This window comes from Panthera onca, chromosome E1 (assembly GCF_046562875.1).
Source record: "Panthera onca isolate mPanOnc1 chromosome E1, mPanOnc1 haplotype 2, whole genome shotgun sequence".
Lineage (NCBI taxonomy): Eukaryota > Metazoa > Chordata > Mammalia > Carnivora > Felidae > Panthera > Panthera onca.
In genome coordinates this window covers 57184459-57210273 of record NC_138352.1, presented here as the reverse complement: position 1 = coordinate 57210273, position 25815 = coordinate 57184459, and the positions used below count along the sequence as shown (strand labels likewise).

Below are 25815 nucleotides of genomic sequence, written 5' to 3'. Positions count from 1 at the left end.
CAGTGGGTGGCAGACCTTTCTAGAGGAAAGAGGACTCAGGGCCTCAAGGAGGTACTCTAGGCTCCCAATTGCCTCTTGTGTCTGCAATCCTGCCTGCCAGCCTGCTCCCTGCCCCCATGCTAGCCCAGCATTCCTGGAGGCAGAAATCGAGCTCTAGGTCAGCTCAGGCTTCAGTCTGTCACTTCTAGAAGTGACAGCCCTCAGCTCTAGGAGACTTTTACCTGTGCTACAGTCAAGCAGCTGGCTGGGACTTGGTGGAGAAAAGGATGGGCAAAAGTGAGAAGGGTGGGCAGGGAATGGTGTGGAGGGACAGGGAAGGAAGGGCAGGAGATATAGGACTCTGCTAGGAGGAAAGGAAGAGCCCAACCTCTGGCAGAGGTCTGAGAATACCAAGGAGGGGGGGTTCTAATTAGTCATTTGACTATGAGCCTCTATGGACCTCAGACTTCCTACCTGTGACATGGGGAGGACCCTGACTGTCCTATTTTTTCCTCCAGGCTGGTGGGGGCCTAAGGAACGACTCTAGACATTAACGACTACAGAAATAGTTGGTAGGTCTTCCAGGGAAGTAGCCTGGGAGCGTCTTAGGGTACAGAGTCTGGCTTTGGGGGCTGGATTAGAAAGGAAGAAAGAGTTCTTTCTTGGGGCTGGATTTCCTTCTCCAATGTGTTTCTTAAAAGCCACATTCCTTCAAGGAGTCCCGGGCGAATGAGGGTCTTAAGCTCACTTAAGTTTAAGGTGAAGAGCTCTTGGGTATCAAGAGCTCTTTCCCACCACAAATGGATGCAGAATTAGTAAAAAAAAAAAAAAAAAAAAAAAGGAGTTGAAGGAGAAACAGTATGGTTGAATAGTCCCAAAGTATCTTCTTGAAGGTATTTATTAATTTCAATGGGAAAAACAGTAACGCTACAATGGAGAAATCCAGCAAACACTACCTTAGCCAATGGACAGCAGTAAGACCCATTCAATTAATGTCTTCCACACCTGAGCCGAGGCACTGAGAAGGACACACCATTTCTGTGGTTGTCTTGTCAAAATGCATAACCTCAGTCTGATCATGAGGAAATATCAGGAGAACCCAACCTGGGGGATATTCTACTAGTCGCCTTCCACACTGTCAAGGTCATGAAAGATAAGGACGGACTGAGGAGCTGTCATAGATTGGGAGAGACCAAGGAGACGTGACAACCAATGGAATGTGAGGTCCTGGGTGGGATCTTGCAACAGAGAAGGGACATTAGTAGAAAAACCAGTGAAATTCAAGTAAACTCTGTAGTTAATTAATAGCATTGGGTCAATGTTAATTTACTTGTTTGAATCATGGTACAATGTTTATGTAACATGATTGTATTGGGGAAGTTGGGTGAAGGGCGCATATGAACTCTCTGTATTACTTTTGCAACTTTTTATTATCTCGAAATAAAAATTTTAAAACAAAAATAAAAAAAAAGCTCTCCTCCAGAGCAGCTGTCTATACGTAAAGGACCCAGAGAAACTAGGTGGTGGGAACCATGGCCCAGACACCTGAGAATTCTGTCTCTCTGCTGCCCACTCCCCAGCACCCTTCTATGTTGAGCTAACAGCTGCCACCAGAAGCCTTCCAGATTGGCCCTGCCCGCATCTTATCACAGTCATTCATCCACCACGTTTTCACCACTCCTGCTGTGATGTGGATAGTTCCTGGTCCGTTACACATGTAGTGGGTTGGACAGTGCACCCCCCCCCCCCCCCACCAATTCACATCCACTGGAACCTCAGAATGTGACCTGATTTGGAAACAGGGTCTTTGCAGATGCCATTATGGTAAGAATTGAGATGAGATCACACTGGGTTAGGGTGAGCACCAAACCCAATGCGTGTCCTTAGAAGAGACAGAAAAGGACACAGAGAGAGACACAGACACAAAGAGCCATGTGAAGCCGGAGGCAGAGACGGGAGTTGTGTCACCACAAACCAAGGACTGCAAAGAGCCACCGGGAGCTGGAAGAGGTAAGAAAGGGTTCTCCCCTGGAGCCTTCAGACGGAGTGTGACCCTGCCGACAACTTGATTTTGGACTTCCAGAACAGTGAGAGAATACACTTCTGTTGTTTTAACCCACAAAGCTTGGGGTAATTTATCATGGCGGTCCCAGGAAACGAATACATATGAATTGTGCTTTTCTTATGCTTGTCCATGTCTTAAGTACTTTTGATGCGTACTTCTCTTCCCTTTCAGGCTGGGGGCTTCTTAAGGGCAGGGGCAGTCTCTTCCATTAGACGGGGCTCTGAAGACAGGGGCTGTGCCTCTCTCCTCAGACTGGGCTGTCACTAGGTCCCCTCCTTCCTTAGGAACCCATCCCCTGGTGCCCAGCCCATCCTCAGCACACAATGCAGGCTCTGTGGGGGGCTGCTTGGCCCTGCCGCCTCACCTGTTTGGGTTGGCATTGATCCCCCCCTCCATAGGCTGGCAGGAAGACTCACCAACCACAAGAGACACCACCCTAAGCTCATTTTGGCCCCCTCCTCTTTGGGGTAGGTGGAGTGAGGGCCAGGTCATGGTGCCCATTTAAAGCTTGTTTAGGAGTCTAGGGCCCAGCGGACAAGCCCTCATCCCTTTAATCCCTGTTGTCCAGAAAGCTGTCTCTCCTCCAATGTCATGAGTACCAGACTGGACCATTTGTGCCTAGTTCCACGTCTGCAGAGATCAGTCCCAGGATCGAGGCCAGGGGTCTAATCCTGGGCGCTGGCCGGAAAGGGGTGGGGGACCTCAGACTTGTTCCAGGCTGGGGTTCTGGGGTCCGGAGGGGCAAGGAGGGCTGGCAAAAGTCTCTTCCTAGATTGTGTGCGTGAGTGTACATGTCTCTGGTTCCCTGTGCTCTTTACTTTTGGATTTCCCTTGGAGGTGGACAAGGAAGGAGCCTCTTTTGGGTTCCACCGAATCAGGTGGAAGGTTGGGGGAGGAGAGCTTTGCCCACGTCCTGCGCTCTAGGGATTTTATCCGTGGCTTCCTGCCGTGGAGGGAGACAGGGTGGTGGGCAGCACAGAGAAAGCTGGTGTTGGGCTCTGCACCCACTCCTGTCCCGCAGGTCTCTGTGGAGGCTGCATTTTTCTCTGGTAGGTACCCCCCTGCCCCACCCAAGGGCAGTATGCCTCCTAACAAATGCATCTGTCCCTCAGCCAAAATCCCTGCTGCCTCTCACTGGGGTAGTTGTAGGGCTGGGCCGGGTGGGGGACCATTCCCTGGAAGGAGATTAGAGTGTCTGTCAGGGGTGGGTGGGGCAAGGCGGGGCCCTTGCTTACTCATCCTTGCAAGTCCTTGGGCGGCAGATTTGGGGAGCCCACAGCCTCAAGTGTCTGTCTCAACATTGTCTTCTGAGCTCCTAAGCCCCGGTGAGGGGGTGCTCCCTTGGCATGTGTTTTGGTGGCAGGCGGAGTGGCGGGGAGAGGGAGGCTTTGCTTCCCTCCTGGGAGCTGTTGATCCCCGGAAGAGCGTTGGAGCCTGCAGCGGGGGCTGTTGGGGCCTGTCTGGGGAGATGGGACGCGTCAGGCAGCCCCAGACACGACTGCATTCCTCCCAACATGCCTGCTGGGGTCCGTGGAGCTGAGGGGCTGGTGGGAAGGTGGGTGTGGCTGGAGGGGGTGCCTCTGGAGGCTGCCTGGGAGACGTGGGGGCAGCTGAGGTCCCAATTTGCAAGCCTCTGAGGTAGAACCAAAGGGACCCCTGGAAATGTCCCCCTGAGCCTCAGGGTCTCAGGAGTCAGGGACCCTCAAGTACACTCCCAAGTGCCTGCACTGCCTCTCCACCCCCAAATCTCTTGGGCCAGTGACACAAGGGGCTCAGACCAGGGTGCCCGAGCCGGCCTCTCCCACTGCCGCTGCCCTGGGGGCCTGGAGACACCTGGGGCTAGAAGCAGAAAGGCTCTCCTGTCCTGTGCCAGGGCTGTTGCACACCCTCTTTGTGGCCAGACGAGGCTACAACAATGCTAACCAGACTTCGTGCCGTACTTGGCTTATAAAACCCTCACATATACACTGCCACTTGGATTCTCGGAGCTGACTCTGCAGTAGGCAGGGTGGATGATGTTTACTCCCACTTTACTGTGAGGAAACTGAGGCTCGGAGAAATGTCAGGTCACACAGGGGCACACAGCAGAGCCCAGACTCAGTGTGACTCCGTGCTCTTTTAGCACGTCTCTGGCTGTGCCTGTGAGGCCCCCCCACCCTTGGTCACCTGCTCTTGGCCAGCCAATGCCATGGGCCCATCCACAGGTGCGTGGAGGATCTTAGAGTCTGTGCTCAGGGTTGGGGAAAAGCTGCCTAGATTTCCCTTTAATGGGGGTGTCAGGGTGGAAGCCCGAGCCAGCTGATTGGCTGGGCGTGTTCCGGGGATGTGACAGGCTTCTCGGCACAGCCTAGCGGGTCGCATCTGGGAGGACCCCCCAAGAACTTCTCTCTTTTTATAGACGGTAATGCTGAGGGGGCATCACTGTGGCTAACGTAGCCTTGCCATGCTGGCATTTCTCCAGCCAGGAGCCACCTGGAGTGATGTCTGGATGGATGTCAAAGGCCCACCTCATTAATGGGAGAACAGGTCACCAGGTTTCTGGGGCAGACGTCCTGCTCCCCGCCGCCTGGCCGAGCCCAACATGCAGGCTCCTGAGGGCCGCGGCTTCCAGGGCCAGATGGGAAAGTATAGCCTGCAGGCCCACACCTCCTTATGTGAATCACACCTGGCGGGACAAGAAACCAAAAACACCCTAAACAATGAGTTTCCAGTAAAATATGACAGACGTGATGAGGCGGGGGAGAGGAGGGATCTGACTGGGAGTTGGCACTGGACTGTGGGTGGTGAAAGCCAAGGGGAATGGAAAATGCCAGGCCCGCCCCCTACTCAGGAGTATAAAGCACCCACCTCCTATTCCAACTTACCTGAGCACCTCTCTCTCCTCTCTGCCGCCTCGCTCGCTCGCTCACTCACCTCCCTCCTGGCATCATGACCACCTGCAGCCGCCAGTTCACCTCCTCCAGCTCCATGAAGGGCTCCTGCGGCATCGGGGGCGGCTCCAGCCGCATGTCCTCCGTGCTGGCCGGAGGGTCCTGCCGGGCCCCCAGCGCCTACGGGGGCCTGTCGGTCTCCTCCTCCCGCTACTCCTCCGGGGGGGCCTACGGCCTGGGGGGCGGCTACGGAGGCGGCTTCAGCAGCAGCAGCAGCTTTGGTGGGGCCCTGGGTAGCGGCTTCGGTGGAGGATATGGTGGTGGCCTTGGTGCTGGCTTTGGAAGTGGCCTTGGTGCTGGCTTCGGTGGTGGCTTCGGTGGTGGTGACGGGCTCCTGGTCGGCAGCGAGAAGGTGACCATGCAGAACCTCAACGACCGGCTGGCCTCCTACCTGGACAAGGTGCGCGCCCTGGAGGAGGCCAACGCCGACCTGGAGGTGAAGATCCGCGACTGGTACCAGAGGCAGAGGCCCGCTGAGACCAAGGACTACAGCCCCTACTTCAAGACCATCGAGGACCTGAGGAACAAGGTGTGTGGACCGGGCGGCAGGACTTGCCATTCTAGCTCCCTCGCTCTGGAGCGATAGATGCCTCAGGCCACTGGCATCTTTAGATTACTAGACCGGGCAGACTCCAACCCCGCATCCCTTCTTCTGGCTCTGGACGCCCCCGCGGAGCTGGTCAGTGTCTCCCCGCTTTGCTCACGCCCTTCGGGGCTCCAGACCGCAGACCGCGAGGGCCTGGGGATTCCTACCCTTACATTTTACAGGGGAAGGAGTCAGAGCTTTGAGAGGTGCTGTGGCCTGCGAATCAATGGCAGAGCTGAGGCCAGAACCCGTGTGCCCACTTGCTAATACACGAGGCAGCTACCTGTTCCCCAGCACAGGGGAGGAGCGAGGCTGTAACGGGATGAGGCTAGACACCCAAACCACTCATTAGCTCATTAGTCTGGGCTGTGGCGGCTGCCGCCCGTGAGCCCTGGCACCGGCGCCCCTCCCCACCAGCAGGCGGGCACAAAAACCCCACAGAGGCAATCAGCGGAGCCCCGCCTTACGTGTCCTGCACAGGAGGGAGCCTGGGGGACTTGCATCTCCTGGCTCCAGCCCCAACCCCCTGCTCCAACCTCACCCTGGGAGCCCTCCCCGCTGATCCTTCTTCCTCTCGCGCCTGGCTCTGATGCCTCACGTGGATTAGGTAAATTAGATGGTGAGGGAGAGGACTGCAGCCAATCCGGGGTTTAGTACTTCTTCTGCTTCTTCTTTTCTCATCCCTTGTGCTAGTGGGGTCTCCTCTTTTGGGAAAGCCACACCTGAGGTCCCATGTTCTGCGGGCTTAAAAGGAAGGTGTGAAGATGGGCAGATTGGCCCGTATAGAAAAAGGAGAATTCAGACCAGGAAGGGAGACTTGGGGACCTTAGGTCACTCCTCCACTCTGTGGGTAGGGGAACTGAGACCCTGAGACTCATCAGTGGTAGAACCAGGACTCTAACTCAAGGGCTTTTGGTTCCAGGGCCAGGGCTCTTTCTATCCATTTTTTTCTGACCCGGAGTCAGCAAAGTCGTGGGTCGAAGCTGGGCCATCAGGGGTTACCCTTTAGGTTGCTGTGGCAAAGGTTTTTGGGAGGAGGGGAGACTCAGGTGAGAGCAGGAAAGCAAAGGCCTGATGTATGCAGGCTGCAGTGAGGTCTGGCTAGTGACGTCCATTTGGCTGACGACCTGTGCCCTCTCTACCTGCAGATCCTCACGGCCACCGTGGACAATGCCAATGTCGTCCTGCAGATTGACAATGCCCGCCTTGCTGCTGATGACTTCCGCACCAAGTGAGTTCGCAGCAGTGACTCAGGATGTCCAATCTCCCCAGGGTGGGGAATTTTGGGGGCAGCGTCCCCTAAACAGGGCTGACCAGTTGCCAGGATGGCCACATGAAAACCCCTTGGGGTGCTTGTAAAAATACAACACTCCTGGGCCCCAACCTGGAGTTCTGATTCAGTTATTCTTAACAGGCTACCTGAGAGATTCTGATCCACGGCCAGGTTTGGGTGCCATTGCTTTAAGGGAGAGGGGCTCCCCACTCCTCCACCTGCCCCTGAAGTGTAGGAGGCAGTCACATTTGGAGGCCTGTGTGCTATTGGTTGTGAGGCCAGAAGCGTCTCCCCTCCCTGAATTCTGCAGCCTAATGAACTGCCTTATTCCCTGCCCCCAGGAGTGTTCAGATCTGAGTCCTCAATGGGTGCTGTGTCCAACCACGCCATTTTCAAAACTGACTCCCTAAACCACCCACAGGGTGCCAGCTATGGGAAGAAGCTGCAGAGGGCAGAGAACTAAGCCTTCAGTGTGGCCAGGATGGATGTCCCATTCTTCTTGTCTCGGATCGTTCCAGGTACGAGACTGAGCTGAACCTGCGGATGACTGTGGAGGCTGACACCAACGGCCTGCGCAGGGTGCTGGACGAGTTGACCCTGGCCAGGGCCGACCTGGAGATGCAGATCGAGAGCCTGAAGGAGGAGCTGGCCTACCTGAAGAAGAACCACGAGGAGGTGAGAACCAGCTTAGAAGATGAAGCTGGGAGGGAAAGGATGGGATTGAGATGGGGTGGTGGTGGTGTGGGCAATGCTCAGGCCAGGATCACCTGAGAGGAGGGAACCCCAACTGGTTGCCATGTCGCCATGGCTCCTGACTATGGACCGTTCTTTGCTTGTGCAGGAAATGAATGCCCTGAGAGGCCAGGTGGGCGGAGACGTCAACGTGGAGATGGACGCCGCCCCCGGCGTGGACCTGAGCCGCATCCTGAACGAGATGCGCGACCAGTACGAGAAGATGGCGGAGAAGAACCGCAAGGACGCCGAGGACTGGTTCTTCAGCAAGGTGGGTGTCATCCCGGGGGCGGGGGATGGGGGGTGGGGAAGGGACCCAGGAGACCCGCCTTCCAGGAACTTCTGGTGTGAATGACTTTTTTTTCTTTTCTGCAGACAGAGGAGCTGAACCGCGAGGTGGCCACCAACAGCGAGCTGGTGCAGAGCGGCAAGAGCGAGATCTCCGAGCTCCGGCGCACCGTGCAGAACCTGGAGATCGAGCTGCAGTCCCAGCTCAGCATGGTAGGGGAGCTGACAGGCTTGGATCTGATCCAGGACTGGGAGGGAGGGAGTGACTACCCTCACTGATCCTTGATCTTTCCCTCCGTCACAGAAAGCATCCCTGGAGAACAGCCTGGAGGAGACCAAAGGCCGCTACTGCATGCAGCTGGCCCAGATCCAGGACCTGATCGGCAGCGTGGAGGAGCAGCTGGCCCAGCTGCGCTGCGAGATGGAGCAGCAGAACCAGGAGTACAAGATCCTGCTGGACGTGAAGACGCGGCTGGAGCAGGAGATCGCCACCTACCGGCGCCTGCTGGAGGGCGAGGATGCCCAGTGAGTGCACTGCCCTCCTTCCCAGTCCTGCCCCCACTATTCACCTGCTGTATCCCATGTGTCTAATGATCTTGCCCTTTTCTGTCTTCATAGCCTCTCTTCTTCCCAGTTCTCCTCTGGCTCTCAGTCGTCCAGAGACGGTAAGACTTTCCTTCTCATCAAGCCTGGACTCGTGACCACTTCCTGTCTCCCAGCAGGTCTAGAGAATTGGCTTTTTGAGGGGTTGAGTTAGAGTTTTCTCACCCAAGATCCCTTATAAAGCTACTTGGGTAGAAGAAGCCATTTTATAAACCTTCCTTAGGGCTAGGAGCTAGTGGCCTCCACTTTTTACTTCTGTCACTGGTGTCTGTGGCAGACTCCAATGTTCTGATGGTCAGCACCACGGACAGGACACCACATGGGTCTTCCCTTCAAGACCAGTCCACTTGGGTTGATCTGGACTGAACCAAGCTGATCTGAGTTCTTAGGAGCCTCCAGTTCGAGGACACAGACTCTGTCCTACCTTTGGGAGCTCTAGGCTGAAAAAACTGTGTAGATGGGATCAGTGCTGGGATAAGAGCAGTGAGTGAAGAGATAATCAGGGGAGAGGGCAACAGGGAGACAGTCTGCTTAAGTCTTCCCAACTCCCTGGTCTCCCCACTCCTGATTTCTCCATTGCCTGTCCTCTGCTGGTAACACCTTCTCTCCCCTCTTCCCCAGTGACCTCCTCCAGTCGCCAGATCCGCACCAAGGTCATGGATGTGCACGATGGCAAGGTGGTGTCCACCCACGAGCAGGTTCTTCGCACCAAGAACTAAGGCTGCTCAGCATTGCTCAGGCCTAGGAGCACCCCCCCCCCCCGCTGCTCCCCCGCCATGTGGATACAGACCACACTAGGGAATCCCCTTTCTTGCCCCCCAAGAACTTCACACTTGAGTCCTGCCTCACCCTTGCCCTCTCCTGGCATTCAATAAAGCTTCATTATCTGAGTTGCACAGCTCCCGCCTCTACCTGGTCATTGTCAGGAGTGGAGGTGGGGAGAAAGCGGGGGAAGCCTCTCTTTGAAGCCTGTCGTTAACACCTGGCTGTGGCCTCTGGGACTGGGAAAAAGGGCTTGGGGGCGGACTGGGCTCAGGTCCTGGAATGGCTTTCACCATCTCAAAAGGTAGAGATGGATGTGTGTACTAGGTTGTTTGTGGTGTCTCCAAGGTCATGGAGGCACATTCATTCATTCACTCACTCACTTATTTGTTTACTCATTTATTTATTAGTTTGTTTATTCACCAATATCATCGAGTGCCTTTTGTGTGCCAGGCACTGCAGCAGGTTAAAGATTTTTTTTAACAGTTTTTTCATCAGGGATTTCTTTGAGAATATACTGAAAGCTATAGATATTCTTTCCTCCCTCAGCCCGATAAGCACACACACACTTGCACATAATTCATGAGGTTCCTGGGTCCCCTAAGGCTCATCAGTGGAGGTCCACAAACCCAGTAAGAACTCATGCTTTACTGAGACGTTGTCACTTTCCATCCCACCTGCTCTTGTCTCTAGAGCTGGGAGAGAAACTGCCTACTTTCAGTTGACATAGGGCAGGTTGGTTACCATCTCCATGCCTCAGTTTTCACATCCATAAAGTGGGCACAATGACGGTACCTACCTCATGGGCTTTTTGTGAGGATTTTCTGGAAGAATGCATGTAAGGCCACCAGCACAGGACCTGGCACAGTGCAGGCTCAGGCACAGCTGTGAGTAATACTGGGGGAGCTACCTCTCGTGTGTGGTGATTTGCCATCCATGATGAGGGCATTTTTAGAGGCTTTGGGAACAGACAGACTGGATTCTAACCCTGACTCTGTTCTGTATTATCTCTGTGATCTCGGAGAGTCTGTTTCCCCACTTACATAGTAAGCGTGGGGAACTCTGTTTCTTGCAGTTAATATGAGAATCCAGCAAGTAAATGCACAGTAAGAACCTGGGCTGTAGGTTGCAGGAGACTTCTCTGGTGGAAGTGTCTTTTTTTCTTTTCTGTAGGGAGCTGGAAAAGGAGGAGGAAGGGGAAGATCATCTGAGTGCTAGTGAAAATTCCAGAGGTGGGTAGGGCTCATTGCCCAGAGCTAGGAAAGAGTTGACTAGTCACTGTATCAGTTTCAAGAGCTCATTCATTTGGCTGTGTGAATGAAAATTCTCGGGGGGTGCCGAGGATGGGACGTGGGTTAAAGAAAGACTTAGTCCTTGAGAGCAAGGGACCCAAAAGCCTAGGTTTTGGAATTAGACACCCTGAGTTGGAGTCCCAGCTTCCACACTGACTAGCATGGAAGAGTTTGGACAAGATCCTCTTTTACAAAATGGGGAATGAAAACCCTTACCACATAAGGCCAATGGTAGATAGAATGATCTCATGCAGGCAATGAGTTTAGCTTTGTGGTTGGCACATAGTCAGTGCTCTATAAATGGTACAGTAAAAGGGTGAGTTGTTAGGAATTGGAATGAAGTGATGTTGATTTCTCCTCACCTCATCTTCACCCCAGGGAAGAGACGCCTGCTTTGTGCTCCTGAAACTCTGGGATGTCTTTTTACCTGAGTTTTGTCATTAGGAAGAGTTTACCTGGGGTGATCTCTGGGGGAGGGTGTGTCATTTTGGGGATGAATGCTTAGTTTTGGAGGTATGTGAGGATAGGCCACTCAGGGAGGAGGGTGTTTGGAAAAGTTTCCTTGGATCCTGGGAAGGGGTAGTTTGGTGGTCCTAAGAATGATAGTGCCCTGGTGCAGAGGGCCACACGTTACCCCCGAGGATGGTGGACTCTAGGGTCTAGTGTTCCCAGCTGGGCGATGAGCTCACATGTGGCAGAAACCCGGGGAAAAGTTCACATTTGGGAGGCCACACGGACCTGGACGAAGAGCAAAACCTTTCAGCGGTTGCCAACGAAGACTGAAGCCTAGAATGTTCCAGATTGCGTAAGAATCCCCAGACATCACTCTGTCTTGGAGGTGGTGGCAGACTAAATCTTCTCCACCCCCCAAAGAGATTTGCCTTAGAGGAATATAGAATGTGAGATTTCTTAGACTTGAAGGTGGTGGGGTGAGCTTCCTCCTCTTGACTGGTTGCCATTGATGTTTGGAGGGAATATAGGGGGTGTGGGCTTGCTTGACAGTAAAGATGGCGGCTGGAGGCCACCTGGCTGACAGCAGGGTCAGAAGTGGGAAGTGAGGAGCTCAAACATGGGCCTCGAGGGACTTCCACCCTATCTGGGCCCCAGAGAAAAAGAGCAGGTGGAGCTGCCGTACCAGAGTCCCTCATGGAGGCCACCCCTCCTTGGGGTCCCCTGCCATCATACCCCACTGGGAAGAGCAGAGTCAACACTTTGGGCCCTGCTGCTGACCAGTGCTCTTGCCCACAAGGCCTGGCACCACAAGAACACACCCGAAGACCTGGGTCAGCCACTCTGACAATGGCGAGACTGCCTCCCCTCCCACCACCCCAGATCGGAATGACAGGAAACCGAGAAAGTGACTCCACAGCACAGTCTAGTGGAGGTAGGAGGAATGGCCTCTTAGCGGCCCGGGGCAGGTCACGTGACCCTCTGGCTCCACTCCCGCAATTTGGGAAGAGCGATCCTCTCTCCCCGCCCTCGCACAGCGCAGAAGGGCAGTGCTGGGAGAGTCAGGGAGACGGCTCTTCCAACCTCCTCAACTTAGGGCCACAGCGGCCCGCTCTAGGTCATACAGACTGAAAGTGGACCGGGTGCTCAGGCCTCTGGTCCCTGACCAGGTTTGCGCTCCATTCCTGTGTGTTCTCTCTCAGGCAGGGGATGGAGCTGAGAGCCCCAGGGGACGAGCATGAATTTTTTTCCCAACTCACTCTGAGGTTTCCGTCTTATGGGATAGGCCCACCTTGAAATTCTGGGTCCTCATTAGTTTGTGGGAGAAACTTGACTTTTTATTGTGAGAGGAACTTAACTGTGCCCTGGGAACTCTACAGGCCCAAGTGGCACATCTCCCTATGGTTATCGGATCTGGTGAAAGGCCCCTCCCCAAGGCCACAGATGACCTGGTTTAGGCAACGTAGCCAACTAGTCCTATAGGCTAGCGTCAGAGGGGGCAGCCCCAAGGAAGCCTGAGGCCCCGGAGGCTGGACGTCCTGATGTCCCGGCCTGGCCCACCTCACTGAGCTTAGATGTTGCCACAGAGGGGACAAGAGGACTCTAGGGACTCCAGGGCAATGGCCTGGCTTCAGGCAGATAGGACAAACACGAGCAGCTCCTCCTTTGTCCTTTGCTGGGCCAGCACATTCCTGCCGGGGCCTTCCTGTGACGCACTATTAGCTGTAGGGCCAGACCGGGGAAAGGAAGCCTTTTCCTTTGAGGTACTCTGATGAACTTTGGGGGCATTTTGGCATGGGAGAAAGGGGCAAAAGACACAGAGAGATAGAAACAAATGCATACAGACAGAGTCAGAGAGAGAGAGAGAGAGACAAGATAATGACGGCCTTGGGCTGGGATTAAGCAGTGAGGATCCTCCCTCCCTCCCTCCCTCCCTCCCCCCTTCCTTCCCTCCCTCATACATAGTTGTTGAAATTTACATGTGGAGGAACTTGGGGGTGAATTGAGACAGACGGAAACAAGGAGAGAGACAAAGTGGGGGAAAGCAGAGAGAGACCCAGAAGGCGTGTGAGGCTGGGAGAGGGAGCCCTGAGCCCGTGTCCATCTTAGCTCCCACTCACGGCAGGACAAACCGTGTTCCGCCTTCTGTTTGTTTAGCTCTGTGACTGTGGCCAAGACACTCAGCCTCTCTGAGCCTCAATTTAGACACCTGTAAAATGATTTAAAAGTTAGTATCTACCTCATTCAACCGTTGTGAGGATTAATTGTGAAGATTACCATAGGGCAGGCAAAGCAATGGGGGTCTTGCCTGGAGCCGTGGAAGTTCCTGATGGAAGAAATCATGATCCTCCAACCTTTGTGTCCTCTTCTTCCCCGTCCCACTGAGCATAGGTCCTCGGTCTTACTAGGGGCTCAGCAGACCAGAGGGGTAGACTGATAATAAGAGAGAGGACTGAGAACCCAAGTTGTCCACCAGGTTCCGGGAGAAGGTAGGGGGCAGGCACAATGCCACTGACAGGAAAATGTCCCATTAGGTGCTGGTCCTACACCAGCAGCTTTACATTAGCTCTTTTAAACCTTGCACTCTGGCCGCACTGGCCTTCTGCCTTTGCAGTCACGTTGCTTCTTCCCACCTCAGGACATTTGCACATGCTATCTATATCTTCCCGAGGACACTTCTACTCACCTTCACTGAAGTGTCTTTTTCTCAGAGAGACCCTCCCCGATCTCCCAGATGGGGTCACACCTTTGTCATGTGCTCCCCATTTTCCTACCAATAGTACTCACCCCAGTTTTGAATTATATACCTTTATTTTTTTAAAAAATTTTTTCTTTGAATATTTATTTTTGAGAGAGAGAGAGAGAGAGACAGACAGACAGAGTGAGAGCAAGGGAGGGGCAAAGAAAGAGGGAGACACAGAATCCAAAGCAGGCTCCAGGCTCTGAGCTGTCAGCACAGAGCCCAACATGGGGCTCGAATCCACGAACCGTGAGATCATGACTTGAACCAAAGTCAGGTGCTTAACCAACTGAGCCATGAGGTGCCCCTATATACCTTTATTCTTGAGGGTCTGTTTTATCCCATAACTGTCCAAGAAGGTAGGTAGGGCTTATATCTGGCTTGCTCACCACTTTATCCCATGCACTCAAGACAATGCCTGGAACACAGTAAGTATTCAAGAGACGATGAATCCAAACTTACAGTGAGGAAGTTGAGATTCAGCGAGGGGAAGCGACTCTTCCCAAATTGAGTGGGAGAACTTGGCTTCAGACTCAGACCTGTCCGGGCTCCAAAAGCTAGTGCCCTGAACCTCTTTGCCAGGTATGCCCTCGCACCCTTGCCCATGACCCCTGGTGTCATGGGGTCTGGTTAAGTGGGGGTGATGGCAGGCACTTAACGTGTGAGGAAAGAATTAGAACAGGTGCAGGCGCCTGGCGCTGAGCCAGTGGGAAGTCCCTGCCTAGATAGGTAATGGAGGGGCGGGCCCATGCGCCTCGCCCAAGCAGCCACGCAGGATGACTAAGGTCCTTCCCTGGGCCCCACCTGGGGCTCAATGACACAGCAAGTCTGGGGTATGAGCGGCTGGTGGCAGGCAAGCAGAAGGGCTCTTGTGGCCAGTGGAAGCCTGTCCTTGTCCCCTCATCCCCCCAGTCCCCTTAACACCTGCCCTGTGAGGACACCTCGCAGGTGGGATCTGGTTCCCTGTCTGTCCCTCTGCCTGCCTGAATCCCAGCAGCCCCTTCCCTCCCACTCCCCCTCTGCAGGCAGGGCTTGCACCGCGCGGGCTGGAACCAAGGGTGCAGGTGGCAGTCTTGCGTGTGGGGCGGCAGAGGCAGCGCCGCTCCTCCTCGGGTCCCTGGGCTGTGTGTGCGCCATTTCTCACTCACCTTCTGGAGGTTTCCTGCAGGAGGTGGTCAAGGTGGGACTCAGAGGGCAGCCCCTGGGCCCTGAGAGGGTGGGAGAGTGAGCCATGTCACATGGCCCAGAAGAAATCGCTCACTAAGGCCAGGGATCTGTCAGCCTCCCCCGTCCCTGAACCGATCTCGCGCAGCCTGGGTCCTTGTGCCAGACAGAGAACTTGGGGGAGGGAAGGGACGGCACCCAGGGGCTTCTGGAGGAGGGCCTCATTTCCGGGCCGTAGGGTGGTCCAGTACAGCAAGCTGCTCTTGGCATTGGAAGTAGAGCCGGATGCGGAGAGGACAGGTAGGGGTGGGGGGGCAGGGCTGCACATGGGGAGTAGCTGGACATTCATCCAGGGACCCCTCCAGACGGGCCTGACGCATGCACTGTCTTTATGGCCCCGACAACTGTGTATGGAAGGGCTTCTCATGAAGAAACAGGCCAAGGCCCCAGGGTAGGGAGAGTGCGGCTGGGAGGCAGCCCCTTCTCTCTCCACACCACTGCTTCCCTGAGCCCCGATGAGGAGTGCCAGATGGAGAGAGCAGAGAGAGAGCAAGGGCTCAGGAGAGGGTGGCAGGCACTGGAGATGTGCAGGGGCGGCCCAGATGTGGGAGAAAGGCCTGGACCTCTTAGCACCCAGGGAAGGGAGAGGAGCTGGCAGTGACCAGGGTTCCTTCAGTGCAGGCAGAAAATTGGCCAGAGAAGTCCAAAATTCAGGGGACAGCCAGAGGTGACAGTCAACCTGGAACACATGGCCTGTTAAGTCCTTGCCTTGCTGGTCCCCTGGGAGTTGGGTGTCCCCACGGGCGACCTGGCCTTCCTGTGTAGCCACAATGGAAGTCTGAGGATTACAGCCTACAGCTCTGAGCTGAGGGAGGGTTAGGGCCAGCCCGGAGCTGGGGGAGTTGAGGAGGTGGCTGGGGCAGGGCTTGGAGGGCTCGGGAACAGGGCTGGGTAAGGGCCGTCTGTCACTAGAGCCATCTGGGCAGAGGTGCCCCCGCTGGGACCTTCTGGTCAGGCAGGCAGGTCTCAATTGCCTCGACACAGTCAGGCATGGACGTTCAGGAGCCCCCAGCACGAATGCATTTGCAGAGGATGCACGCTCAGGGCCCCAGAGGTGCTGCTCAGCTAGCTCTTGCCTCCCCTGTTCACCCCGGCTGCCCCGACCCCTCCTCCATCCAGCTTGGGCACCGAGACCTGGGCTTTGCATCCCAGAGTGGCAGCAGCTCATGGGGATCAGGGGAGGAGGTAAAAAGGAAGGGGCCTTCCCAGGGTTCCAATCACATGGCAGGTGCTGGGGTCACCAGCAGAGCTTGGCGGGAACCTGGGAAAGGTTTACAAACAACACTCTTGCCACCGAGTTTCCTGTGTGTTAGGCATTCACGAAATGCCTTCAATATTTTATGTATCACCTGTTTAATGTTTTATTTAATATTTAATATTGATATTTCGTACTGCCCATTTAAATAGTTAATGCATTTTGGTACATCTGTTCACCTTTCATGTCTTTTTAAAAATTTTATTTATTAAAATTTTTTTTAATGTTTATTTATTTTTGATGGGGAGAGAGAGAGAGACAGAGCACGAGTGGGGGAGGGGCAGAGAGAGAGGGAGACACAGAATCTGAAGCAGGCTCCAGGCTCTGAGCTGCCAGCACAGAGCCCGATGTGGGGCTCGAACTCACAGACCGCGAGATCATGACCTGAGCCGAAGTCGGACGTTTAACTGACTGAGCCACCTAGGCGCCCCTAAATTTTATTTATTTAAAAATTTTTTAACATTTATTTATTTTTGAAATAGAGAGAGAGAGACAGAGCTCTAGCGGGGGAGAGGCAGAGAGAGAGGGAGACACAGAATCTGAAGCAGGCTCCAGGTTGCGAGCTGTCAGCACAGAGCCCAATATGGGGCTCGAACCCATGAACTGTGAAATCATGACCTGAGCCAAAGTTGGAGGCTGAAGCGACTGAGTCACCCAGGTGTCCCTTATTTTTTAATTTTAGAGAGAGAAAGAGAGAGAGAGAGAGTGAGCAAGGGAGAGAGGCAGAGGGAGAGAGAGAGAGAGAGAGAGAGAGAGAATCCCAAGCAGGCTCCGTGTTCAGTGTGGAGCCTGACTTGGGGCTCGAACCCACAACCCTGGGATCATGACCTGAGCTGAAATCAAGAGATGGGCACTCAACCAACCCATTTCAACAAATGCATGTTTATGAAGGAAATCCTATGTTACTCTATTACTAGCAAAAAATGAAAACCAGAATCACTTGCCAGAAATGGAAGGAAATAAATACTTAACTAGACACTGTTGCTTCCTGAAGGTTCTGAGCCCAAGGCCAGCTTTGGTCTGTGAAACAGCGATTGGTAGTTACAGACGGGTGTTGAAGGGGCTGTAGAATCCAAATGAGATTTTCTCCTTGACTGATCAGAAAATTGAAAAATGGAAAAAGGGAATGTTTTCTTACCATGTGACTCTATTATTTAGCAGAGTCTCTGTGCATTGCCTAAAAGCATCTCAAGAAACACTGGTCCTTTGTGAAGCCTAAGCATCCTTTAGCTACAGCACAGAGGTCATTGCCTTTTCCAGAAGCTGTTGCTGACCACCCCGGCCTCTCTCTTTTCACCTTTGTTTCTCTTTCAGCTCTTAGCACCTCCTAACTGGAATGACCGGTCGTCGTTCCTTTATTCCATATGTGTTGGGATCCTACTTGGACGAGACACGGTGCTGGGCACCAGGACAAGTACAAGATGCATAAGCACGGGAAACTGCAGTGGAGCAAAGTGCAAAGCCAGAGGGAGAGAACGCAGGAGGGCTTCCCAGAGGAGGGGGCACACAGATGGTTCGCTAGAGATGAGTAGGAGTCTCTGGGTAGAAAAGACAGAGGGATATTTGGACTGGAGCAAACTGGAAGCCCCGAGCATCATCTGAGGTTTGAAGGGTGTTTGGGAGCGTTGCGTGATTTGGTTAGGGGGTCTGGGGAACGGCAGCAGGTCAGGCTGGAATGGAAAGATTAGCCTGGGCCTTGAGTGTCAAGAGTGTGGACCTTCTCTTGGGGGTGAAGGGAAGTCAGTGGAGAACTGTGGTCACACCCAGGTTGGGAAAGACCACTTTCCCCAGGGGAGGAGTCCGGACTGAGCGAGGCAGGGAGAGCCGCTGCGAGCTGATGGTAAAGATCCAGGAGGGGGCAGAGTCCAGAGGGCCTCTGGGACTGAAGGATCAGAGGTGGTGAAACGGTTTCTGGAGCCCTTCTCATGCGTCTCTTCCTAGGAGATGGGCACACCATTAACATCATCCTTTCACAGAGGAGAGAACGGAGGCACCGAGTAATTACATAACGTGGCAGAGCGGGTAGCGGGGGTTGCCTCGGGTAGTCTGGCACCAGAGTCCACTGCCTTTCTTACCGCTGTCTCCTGGCCCTGCTCACCAGAACATGCTTCTGACCTTCTGCCAGGAGCGGGGGGCTTGCGCATTCCAGGAGGGCTGGGAAATCGCACATCTCTGTATCCCTCAGGGCTCAGTACGGACTAGGCAGTCAACCAGGGTCAATTCCATACCCGCTGCTGGGCCCTGCTGAAGGATCAGGACAGTGGAGCCCCTTGCCTTCCTGCTCCAAGGTCAGCCAGCCTCAGTACCACTGTCCTTATTCAGTCCTTCTCCCCGTGTCCTTTGTGTGAACACCGCTTGCTATTTCCGAGCGTTGGTGGGCATGTGGCTGTGTTGTGGTCTTTCTGCCATGTCATTTGCTTCCTTCGTCAGACTGGGGTTTCTGAGAGCAAGGACCGGGTTCCCCATCAGTCTGGGGCTCCGTGAGGACAGGGGCTGGGCTTCCCACGATCACTGGCAGCTCTCTGTGGGCTGGGGCTGTGCCTCCTCCATCCTCGGGGATGACCCCGTGGTCCCCCAGTCCTAGCCCACCCACAGTGGGCACAAGGTGGGAGCAGGGAGGGGTGCACACAGTGATAACCATCAGTGGGGGAGAAGACTCTACTCCTAGGAGCTCCTGTCCCAAAGGGGCTAAGTCTCAGACCTGCTGCCGGGCCGGCTGGAGACCAAACTCCAGGATCTAGGTCACCCCCTTGGCGGCAGAGCTGATTTATGGTCCCCCTGACAGCCTAATATCACCAAATTACCCCACACAATGGAGAGAGGCTGGGCTGCCTCCAGGGAGTCACAGAAGGACGCTGAGCCTGGGCGGCACTGCCGCCTCCCGATCGCAGACCTCCTTCAGGTCTGTGGGGGGAGGCTGGTGCTGACAGAGGGCACACCCAGGCATGCCATCTTCAGCTGGGGGTATAAGTAAGAAGCCTTGGGGACAGCCCTGTACCCTGCACTCGGGAACTAGCAGCACTCTGACGACTGCCTCCTATCCCACGAGCTGCAGCAGGGCCAGCCATGAGTTGCAGACAATTCTCCTCCTCTTACCGGAGCCAAGGCAGCTCCAGGGGCGGCGGGGGCAGCATGATGTCCTCGTTCGGTCGCGTCAGCTCCTCAGGGGCAGCTGGAGGAGGGGGCCGATTCAGCTCTTCCAGTAGCTACGGAGGGGGGCGCTCGGGGGCCTGTGGGAGAGGAGGTGGTGGCAGTTTTGGCTCCAGCTACGGTGGAGGATCTGGGGGTGGTTTTAGTGCTGGTAGCTTCGGTGGAGGTTCCAGGCGCTTCGGTGGTGTGTCTGGAGGGGGCTTTGGGGGTGGATCTGGAGGAGGCTTTGGAGGCTTTGGGGGCTTTGGGGGTGGATCTGGAGGAGGCTTTGGTTTTGGTGGCGGTTCTGCAGGAGGCTTTGGGGGATCTGGGGGCTTTGGCGGTGACTTTGATGGTGGTGCTGGTGGTATTCTGGGCGCTGATGAGAAGACCACCATGCAGAACCTCAATTTCCGGCTGGCCTCCTACTTGGATAAGGTGCAGGCACTAGAGGAAGACAACAATAAACTGGAGGGTAAGATCCGGGAGTGGTATAACAAGCAGGGACCCATGGTCTTCCAAAAGGATTACTCCCCCTACTATGACACCATCGAAGACCTCAAGAACCAGGTAGGTGGGGAAACTCTGATCTTTCTGATCTTTCTCTCCTGGTGTCTCTATCTCTGTCTCTCTCTTTTTCTCTCTCATACACACACACACACACACACACACACACACACACACACACACTCACATGCTTCATCAACTTTCAGAGTCTGGGAAGAAGAGAGGACAGGCTTAGGTTAGCATGGGGGAGCCTGGGACTGGTTGTGGGGGGTCTCCTCTTGGCCTGACCCTAAGTTGGGAATGGAGAGGCAGTGTGGAGGGAGCACAGTGATGGAGGCACTGCCCTGGGAGCCAGTGATGCAGTCCTGGGTCTGCCATCAATTCACTATGCCCTCTCTGGGAAACCTGATGCCCTCTCTGGATCTGTTCTCCTACACATTTAATGCATGGGATGGGCAGACCAGCTCTTGTCCCTGTTGGTTCGAAACTTCTGTAATGATATGAAAAAAAAAAATCCTGTTTGGAGCATATCGTGTGGCTCAAGAGAGGAGGTAATCTGTGCGTGTCTCTCCTCTCACTCTTTAAGAATTTCGAACTTTCTAGTTTGGGAAACTTAGAAGTTGTATCTCTTCTTTCCTACTTGGGCTCCTAGAGGGGCCTGTCTTGGTCTTTCCAGCTGGACACAGACACACATGCTGGTTGTTTAAGGGGATGAAGAGGATCTAGAACTCCGGGGATGGAAGTAATCTACTTTTCCATACCCCCTACCTGCCCTTATCTACTCATCCTCCTACCACCCATTCATCTATATACCCACTCATCCATCCAGCCATGTTTCTATCTATCCACTTATTCATCCACTCAATCTAGTGAATGACCACCCTCAGTGTTGCCTCCGGCAGACAAAGTGATGTACCAGACTTGGTCTCTGTCATTGAGGAGCTCTCAGTTTAGTTAATTTGCTAAATGAATGAATGAATGAATGAATGAATGAATGACTGTCACACTGAACATCCTTGCTGAAGTCTGTGAGGGGTATGTGCCAGGTACCAGCTGTTGGAAGCTTCTCCTACGTTTTAAGCATCTTCCCGGATGGGGCCATCATCTCTTATGGCTTTGCCTGGCCTCTTGCCTTCCCAGCAGTGGGTCATAGCAGAGGAGCATGGGTTCCATGCCGTCTCCTCTGTTTTTAGATTCTGGACACCACAGTGGGCAACCATAAGACTCTCCTGGATCTTGACAACATTCGCATGACATTGGATGACTTCAGGATGAAGTGAGTCCGGCTGCCACTCCCTCTGCTGTCAACAATCTTTCTCCACCCCCTAGTGCTCTAAATGTCCCAGTAGGGACTTGTGCCCTCTTGCTCATTCCTACCCATGGCTGGTCTGCAGGTATGAGATGGAAAACACCCTGCGACAAGGAGTGGAGGCTGACATCAATGGCTTGCGGAAGGTGCTGGATGATCTGACCATGCAAAAGTCTGACCTGGAAATGCAGTATGAGTCTCTGCAGGAGGAACTGATTTTCCTCAAGAAGAATCATGAGGATGTATGATACTGGCTACTTATGGCTTATTGAGGAGTGGGAGGAATGGAAGTGCAGAGACAATGGGGGGACAGCTATGGGGCATTGCCTGGGAGACACCCTCTCCGTGACTTTTGAGGACACTCTCCCAGTGCCTCCTTAGCAGTTCCTATGGTGGTGGTTGGGCTTTGCCTTCCCAACTGTGCCCCTTTTTTGTACCTCTGGGAAAGCAGGGAGGGCTAAAATGTGGTGGAGAGGATCCTACCCCTTGACCTCATAGACCCATCATCCCTGGCAGGAGATGAGTCAGCTGACTGGGCAGAACTCTGGGGATGTCAACGTGGAGATGAATGCTGCTCCTGGCAAAGATCTCACCAAGATCCTCAATGACATGCGCGAGCAGTATGAGAGGATCAGTGCTAAGAACCGTAGGGACATTGAAGAGCAATATGAGACTCAGGTGAGCAGAGCGGGCTGCCCATTCAACCTTCTCTCCTTCTTCCATGCATCCCTCCATTCCTCCACCCTATCCCTCTCTCCTCCCACCCCTCCATCTCTCGGTTCAGCTGTCTTCCATCCAGCTTCAGTCATTGCCCACAAACATGATTACTGAGTGGCTTGTCAGTGACAGCTTTATGTGAAGTCCTAATGTCTCAGACATGAGCCAATAAGATTGCTGCTCTCAAGAAGCTCACAATTTATTACATGTGTGAACAAAGGCAGGGCATGAACAACTCATGTAAGTCTACGTGCTATCAGACCCCCCAGTAGAGGTGCGTGGTGTGCCTCTTATACCACACTGAGCTCTCTGATGTCTTCCTTTCTCCTTGAGCCTCCAGAGCCTACCACACGACCCTGGCACATGAGGGCATGGTCTCTAGTGTGTGTGTGTGTGCTTGTGTGTATGTGTTTGGGGGTCGGTTTGAAATGAGGTTAGAAAGGTGGTTTGGGGACAAGTGTGAAGAATCTTAGAGCCTTGCTGAGAGGGAATGTTAAGTTGAGAGAATTGGATTACTCTGGCTGGCTAGCAGACCCAGGACTCAGGATAACTTGTCTTTGGTTTTGGCTCACTCTTGGTCCTGGAGGCAAAGGTCCGGGTGAGTGGGGCAGAACCTTCTCCATTGCAGCTTCTGGTCCAGCCTGGTTCTCACTGAGTTCTTGGGTTTTCAGATGAGCCAGATGGAGCAGGAAGTGACGAATAGTGGCCGGGAGATGGAGTCCAGCAACAAGGAGGTGACCCAGCTCCGGCACAGCATCCAGGAGATGGAGATTGAGCTGCAGTCTCAGCTCAGCAAGGTTGGCTGTTCTGCTCTAGACCCTCTGCCAACGTGAGGCACAGGAGGCTTGACATAATCCCCAGGAGTGGGAAGGGGAGGAGCTATGATGTAGCATCCCTCTTATAGCCTCCTCATGCCCCCTAGAAATCGGCCCTGGAGAAGTCCTTGGAAGACACCAAGAACCGCTACTGTGGCCAGCTGCAGCAGTTGCAGGAGCAGATCAGTAACCTGGAGGCTCAGCTCACTGAGATCCGGGGAGAGATTGAGTGCCAGAATCAGGAATACAGCGTTCTGCTCAACATCAAGACACGGCTGGAGCAGGAAATTGCGACTTACCGCAGCCTCCTTGAGGGTGGCCAGGAGGACTTGTAGGTGCCCCAGGATTCTGTGGAATCCCTAGGAATTTATAAGTCCCTGACATTGCATCTGTCTTTCTGGACACAGGCAGTTGGGAAAGTTCCTGTAAACTGGGTCTGATGGGTTGAGGACTTCTTCATTCGGTGGGGGAGCCTCAGGGCATCTGGGCTTTGGGAAAGGAGGTTGGTAACAATGAGAAAAGGGACTACTCCGTGTTCCAGGGAGAGGGAGGCTCTCCTTTCCAGCTGTGGTGCCAGCCTAGTCTGTCCTCTAGCTTGCAGAAGGAAAACTCAGGAAGATTCACATTTGGGTCTTGACTCTGTCCAGGTCCATCCTTGTATATGTAGTGGGGTCTCTCATTTTCTCTCTGTGTTATCTTTCATTCTCAGTGAATCTCATGAATCTGGACAAAGGCGCTCTGGAGGTGGCAGAGGAAGTGGATATCACGGTGGAAGTGGAGGCAGTCATGGAAGAGGATCCTGGGGAGGAAGTGGAGGTAGCCATGGAAGAGGAAGTGGAGGCAGCTATGGAGGAAGAGGTAGTTCCGGAGGAGGAAGTGGAGGTAGCCACGGAGGAGGAAGTGGTGGCAGCTGTGAAGAAGGAAGTGGATCTGGAGGAGGAAGTGGTGGCAGCTACGGAGGAGGAAGTGGATCTGGAGGAGGAAGTGGTGGCAGCTACGGAGGAGGAAGTGGATCTGGAGGAGGAAGTGGCGGCAGCTACGGAGGAGGAAGTGGATCTGGAGGAGGAAGTGGTGGCAGCTATGCAGGAGGAAGTGGAAGATCATCTCAGTCCCAGTCCTCTTCCTCAAAATCTGGTGAATGTGATGATACACAAGGTAAGGGACAACTCTAGCTCATGGGGTCAGGGAGGCACGGGTGTTAAGCTGTCATGGTACCACCCCTTTTTGAGTATCTTTGAGCTTCTCTAGGGTATACATACTCTGAACAGAGCTAGGTTTTAGGGAGGTCTCTAGTAAGGTGTTATAGACTTGCCCTTATTTCTTAATTATCATTAATTTTGACAAACCTTTGGGTGAGGCTAGGACCAAATCTACATGGCCTGAGTCTCCATAGCTTAGGAGTTTGGTTGGAAATTGTGCATTATCTTATATATTTCCCATCACACCCTATGAGGTGGTATCATTATTCCCATTTTAGAGATAAGGGAAATGAGGTTCAGAGAAGAGAAGTAGCTTATGCAAGGTCAGACAATCAATAAATGAGGAACTCAGCTCTGTGGGTCTCCACAGCCAATACTTTCCATCATCATGAGGATGGGAAGACCTGGATTGGCAACATTTCAGGTAGAAAAGAGGTTCAGGTACTGTAGTCAGTGGTTGGCTCATACAAGTCAGTTATATGGTGCAACTATCTAAAGGGGCATACACTGAACAGAAAAGTCTAATGTAAGAGTCACACCGTGAAGTGGTCTCTAGGTCAGAGAAAGTTTCCCCTTGTGCATGTTGAATTTTATGAATTATATGAAATTGTAGTAAAAAGTCTGGGTAACATGACCGGGGATGTTTAGCTCAGAGAAACCTTGAGGTGCATGGAAGCCGTCCTTGTCTAGGGTGTCTGGTGTGGTTTTGTGCAACAAGAGGAACCACAGGGCCATGGATGTGCATGTATGGGCAGAGGCTGGGCCATCCTTACCTCAATATCCAAGAAATGTACTAATAAGGCTATTGAATGGAAGAGGGACCAGGCTCATGAAACTTCATCTTCAGAAACGGGAGAGTATCAGTCAGGGCTGCTGCAGGAGAGCTTTAGGAATTGGATGGGGGCCACCAGGACCCCAAGGTCCTTCCAGCTCTTTGAGCTCCAGTCTCCTCGCTCTCAGTTTGCCTATCTTTCTCTAAGTCTTGGTTTCTCTGTCTCGTGTTCTAAGTCCTCCCTTCTCACCCTTACCTCTCTTCCATCTCTCTACAGGCTATCAGATTCGATACTAGAGCTCCTGTAAATGTTTTTGGCTCCGCCTCAGCTGAGTGTCCCCCAGACGGGCAGCCCCCCGACAAAGCCTGCTTATTGCCTTCTGACATCAAGGATGGCTGGCAACGAGTCCCAGGGCTCATTTGGGACTGGGCTGAATGGGCATGTGTGCCTCTGGCTGCTCACTGGCTCCCTCCCCTAGGAGGGTTGGGGAGACCTCTCTTCCAACTGTCTGGTCTGGGGGTGATCCCACTTCCTGCCTGATCTCAATTTCCCAATAAAGCTTTCCTACTGCAAATCAAACTTGGACTTTGACCCATTTGTTCTTTGGGATTAAGAAGGGACTTTTGTTTGGGATTAAGAAGGGACCCATTTGTTCTTTGGGATTAAGAAAGGAGGTGAAGGGAGAATCAACTGAATCCACTTTGCAAAGTGTTGGTCAGGTTTTCTATCAGTTGACTTTTGCTTGTAACAAAGCAACCCACGATTTGGTGGCTTAAAATAATAATCATTTATTTAGCTCATGATTTTGCAGTTGGTAGTTTAGACTGGGCAGTTCTATTTTCCTTCAAGCATCTGTGGCCAGCTGCAATTTGGCTAGCTGCTCTGCCTCTGGGGCTTGGCTACATGCTGCCTGGGGGTGCTGGGGGTGAATGACACACATACTTCTCATCCTCCAGTTGGCTAGCTCAAGCAAGTGTCTCAGGAGAGTGAGTGGTAGTGTGCAAGGCCTCTTGGGGCTTGGGCTCAGAGTAGTCACTTTGGCTCTATCTTACTGCCCAAAACAATCCCAGCCTTGGCCAGATTCAAAAGCAGGGGAAATAGACTCTTCTCGATGGGAGGAGCTACAAAGTCACAGGGCAAGGACATGGATATAGGGAGGGCAATGACTGAGGCCAGTTTTTGCAAAC

At 53.5% G+C, this 25815-nt stretch overlaps 2 protein-coding genes across 2 annotated transcripts; both read left to right on the top strand.

Moving 5' to 3' along the window:
- The first annotated feature begins 4913 nt into the window (after positions 1 to 4913).
- KRT14 (keratin 14) lies at positions 4914 to 9338 on the top strand. The gene is made up of 8 exons (XM_060646096.3): positions 4914 to 5503; positions 6709 to 6791; positions 7352 to 7508; positions 7675 to 7836; positions 7941 to 8066; positions 8158 to 8378; positions 8472 to 8518; positions 9078 to 9338. Exons 1-8 carry the CDS (start codon positions 4973 to 4975, stop codon positions 9173 to 9175), a joined length of 1425 nt encoding a protein of 474 aa, XP_060502079.3. The 5' UTR covers positions 4914 to 4972; the 3' UTR covers positions 9176 to 9338.
- A 9907-nt stretch (positions 9339 to 19245) lies between these two features.
- Positions 19246 to 25189, top strand: KRT9 (keratin 9). The gene is made up of 8 exons (XM_060646093.3): positions 19246 to 19878; positions 21009 to 21091; positions 21210 to 21366; positions 21641 to 21802; positions 22513 to 22638; positions 22764 to 22987; positions 23366 to 23811; positions 24905 to 25189. The coding sequence occupies exons 1-8, from the start codon at positions 19246 to 19248 to the stop codon at positions 24922 to 24924; spliced, it is 1851 nt and encodes a 616-aa protein (XP_060502076.3). The 3' UTR covers positions 24925 to 25189.
- The last annotated feature ends 626 nt before the right edge of the window (positions 25190 to 25815 follow it).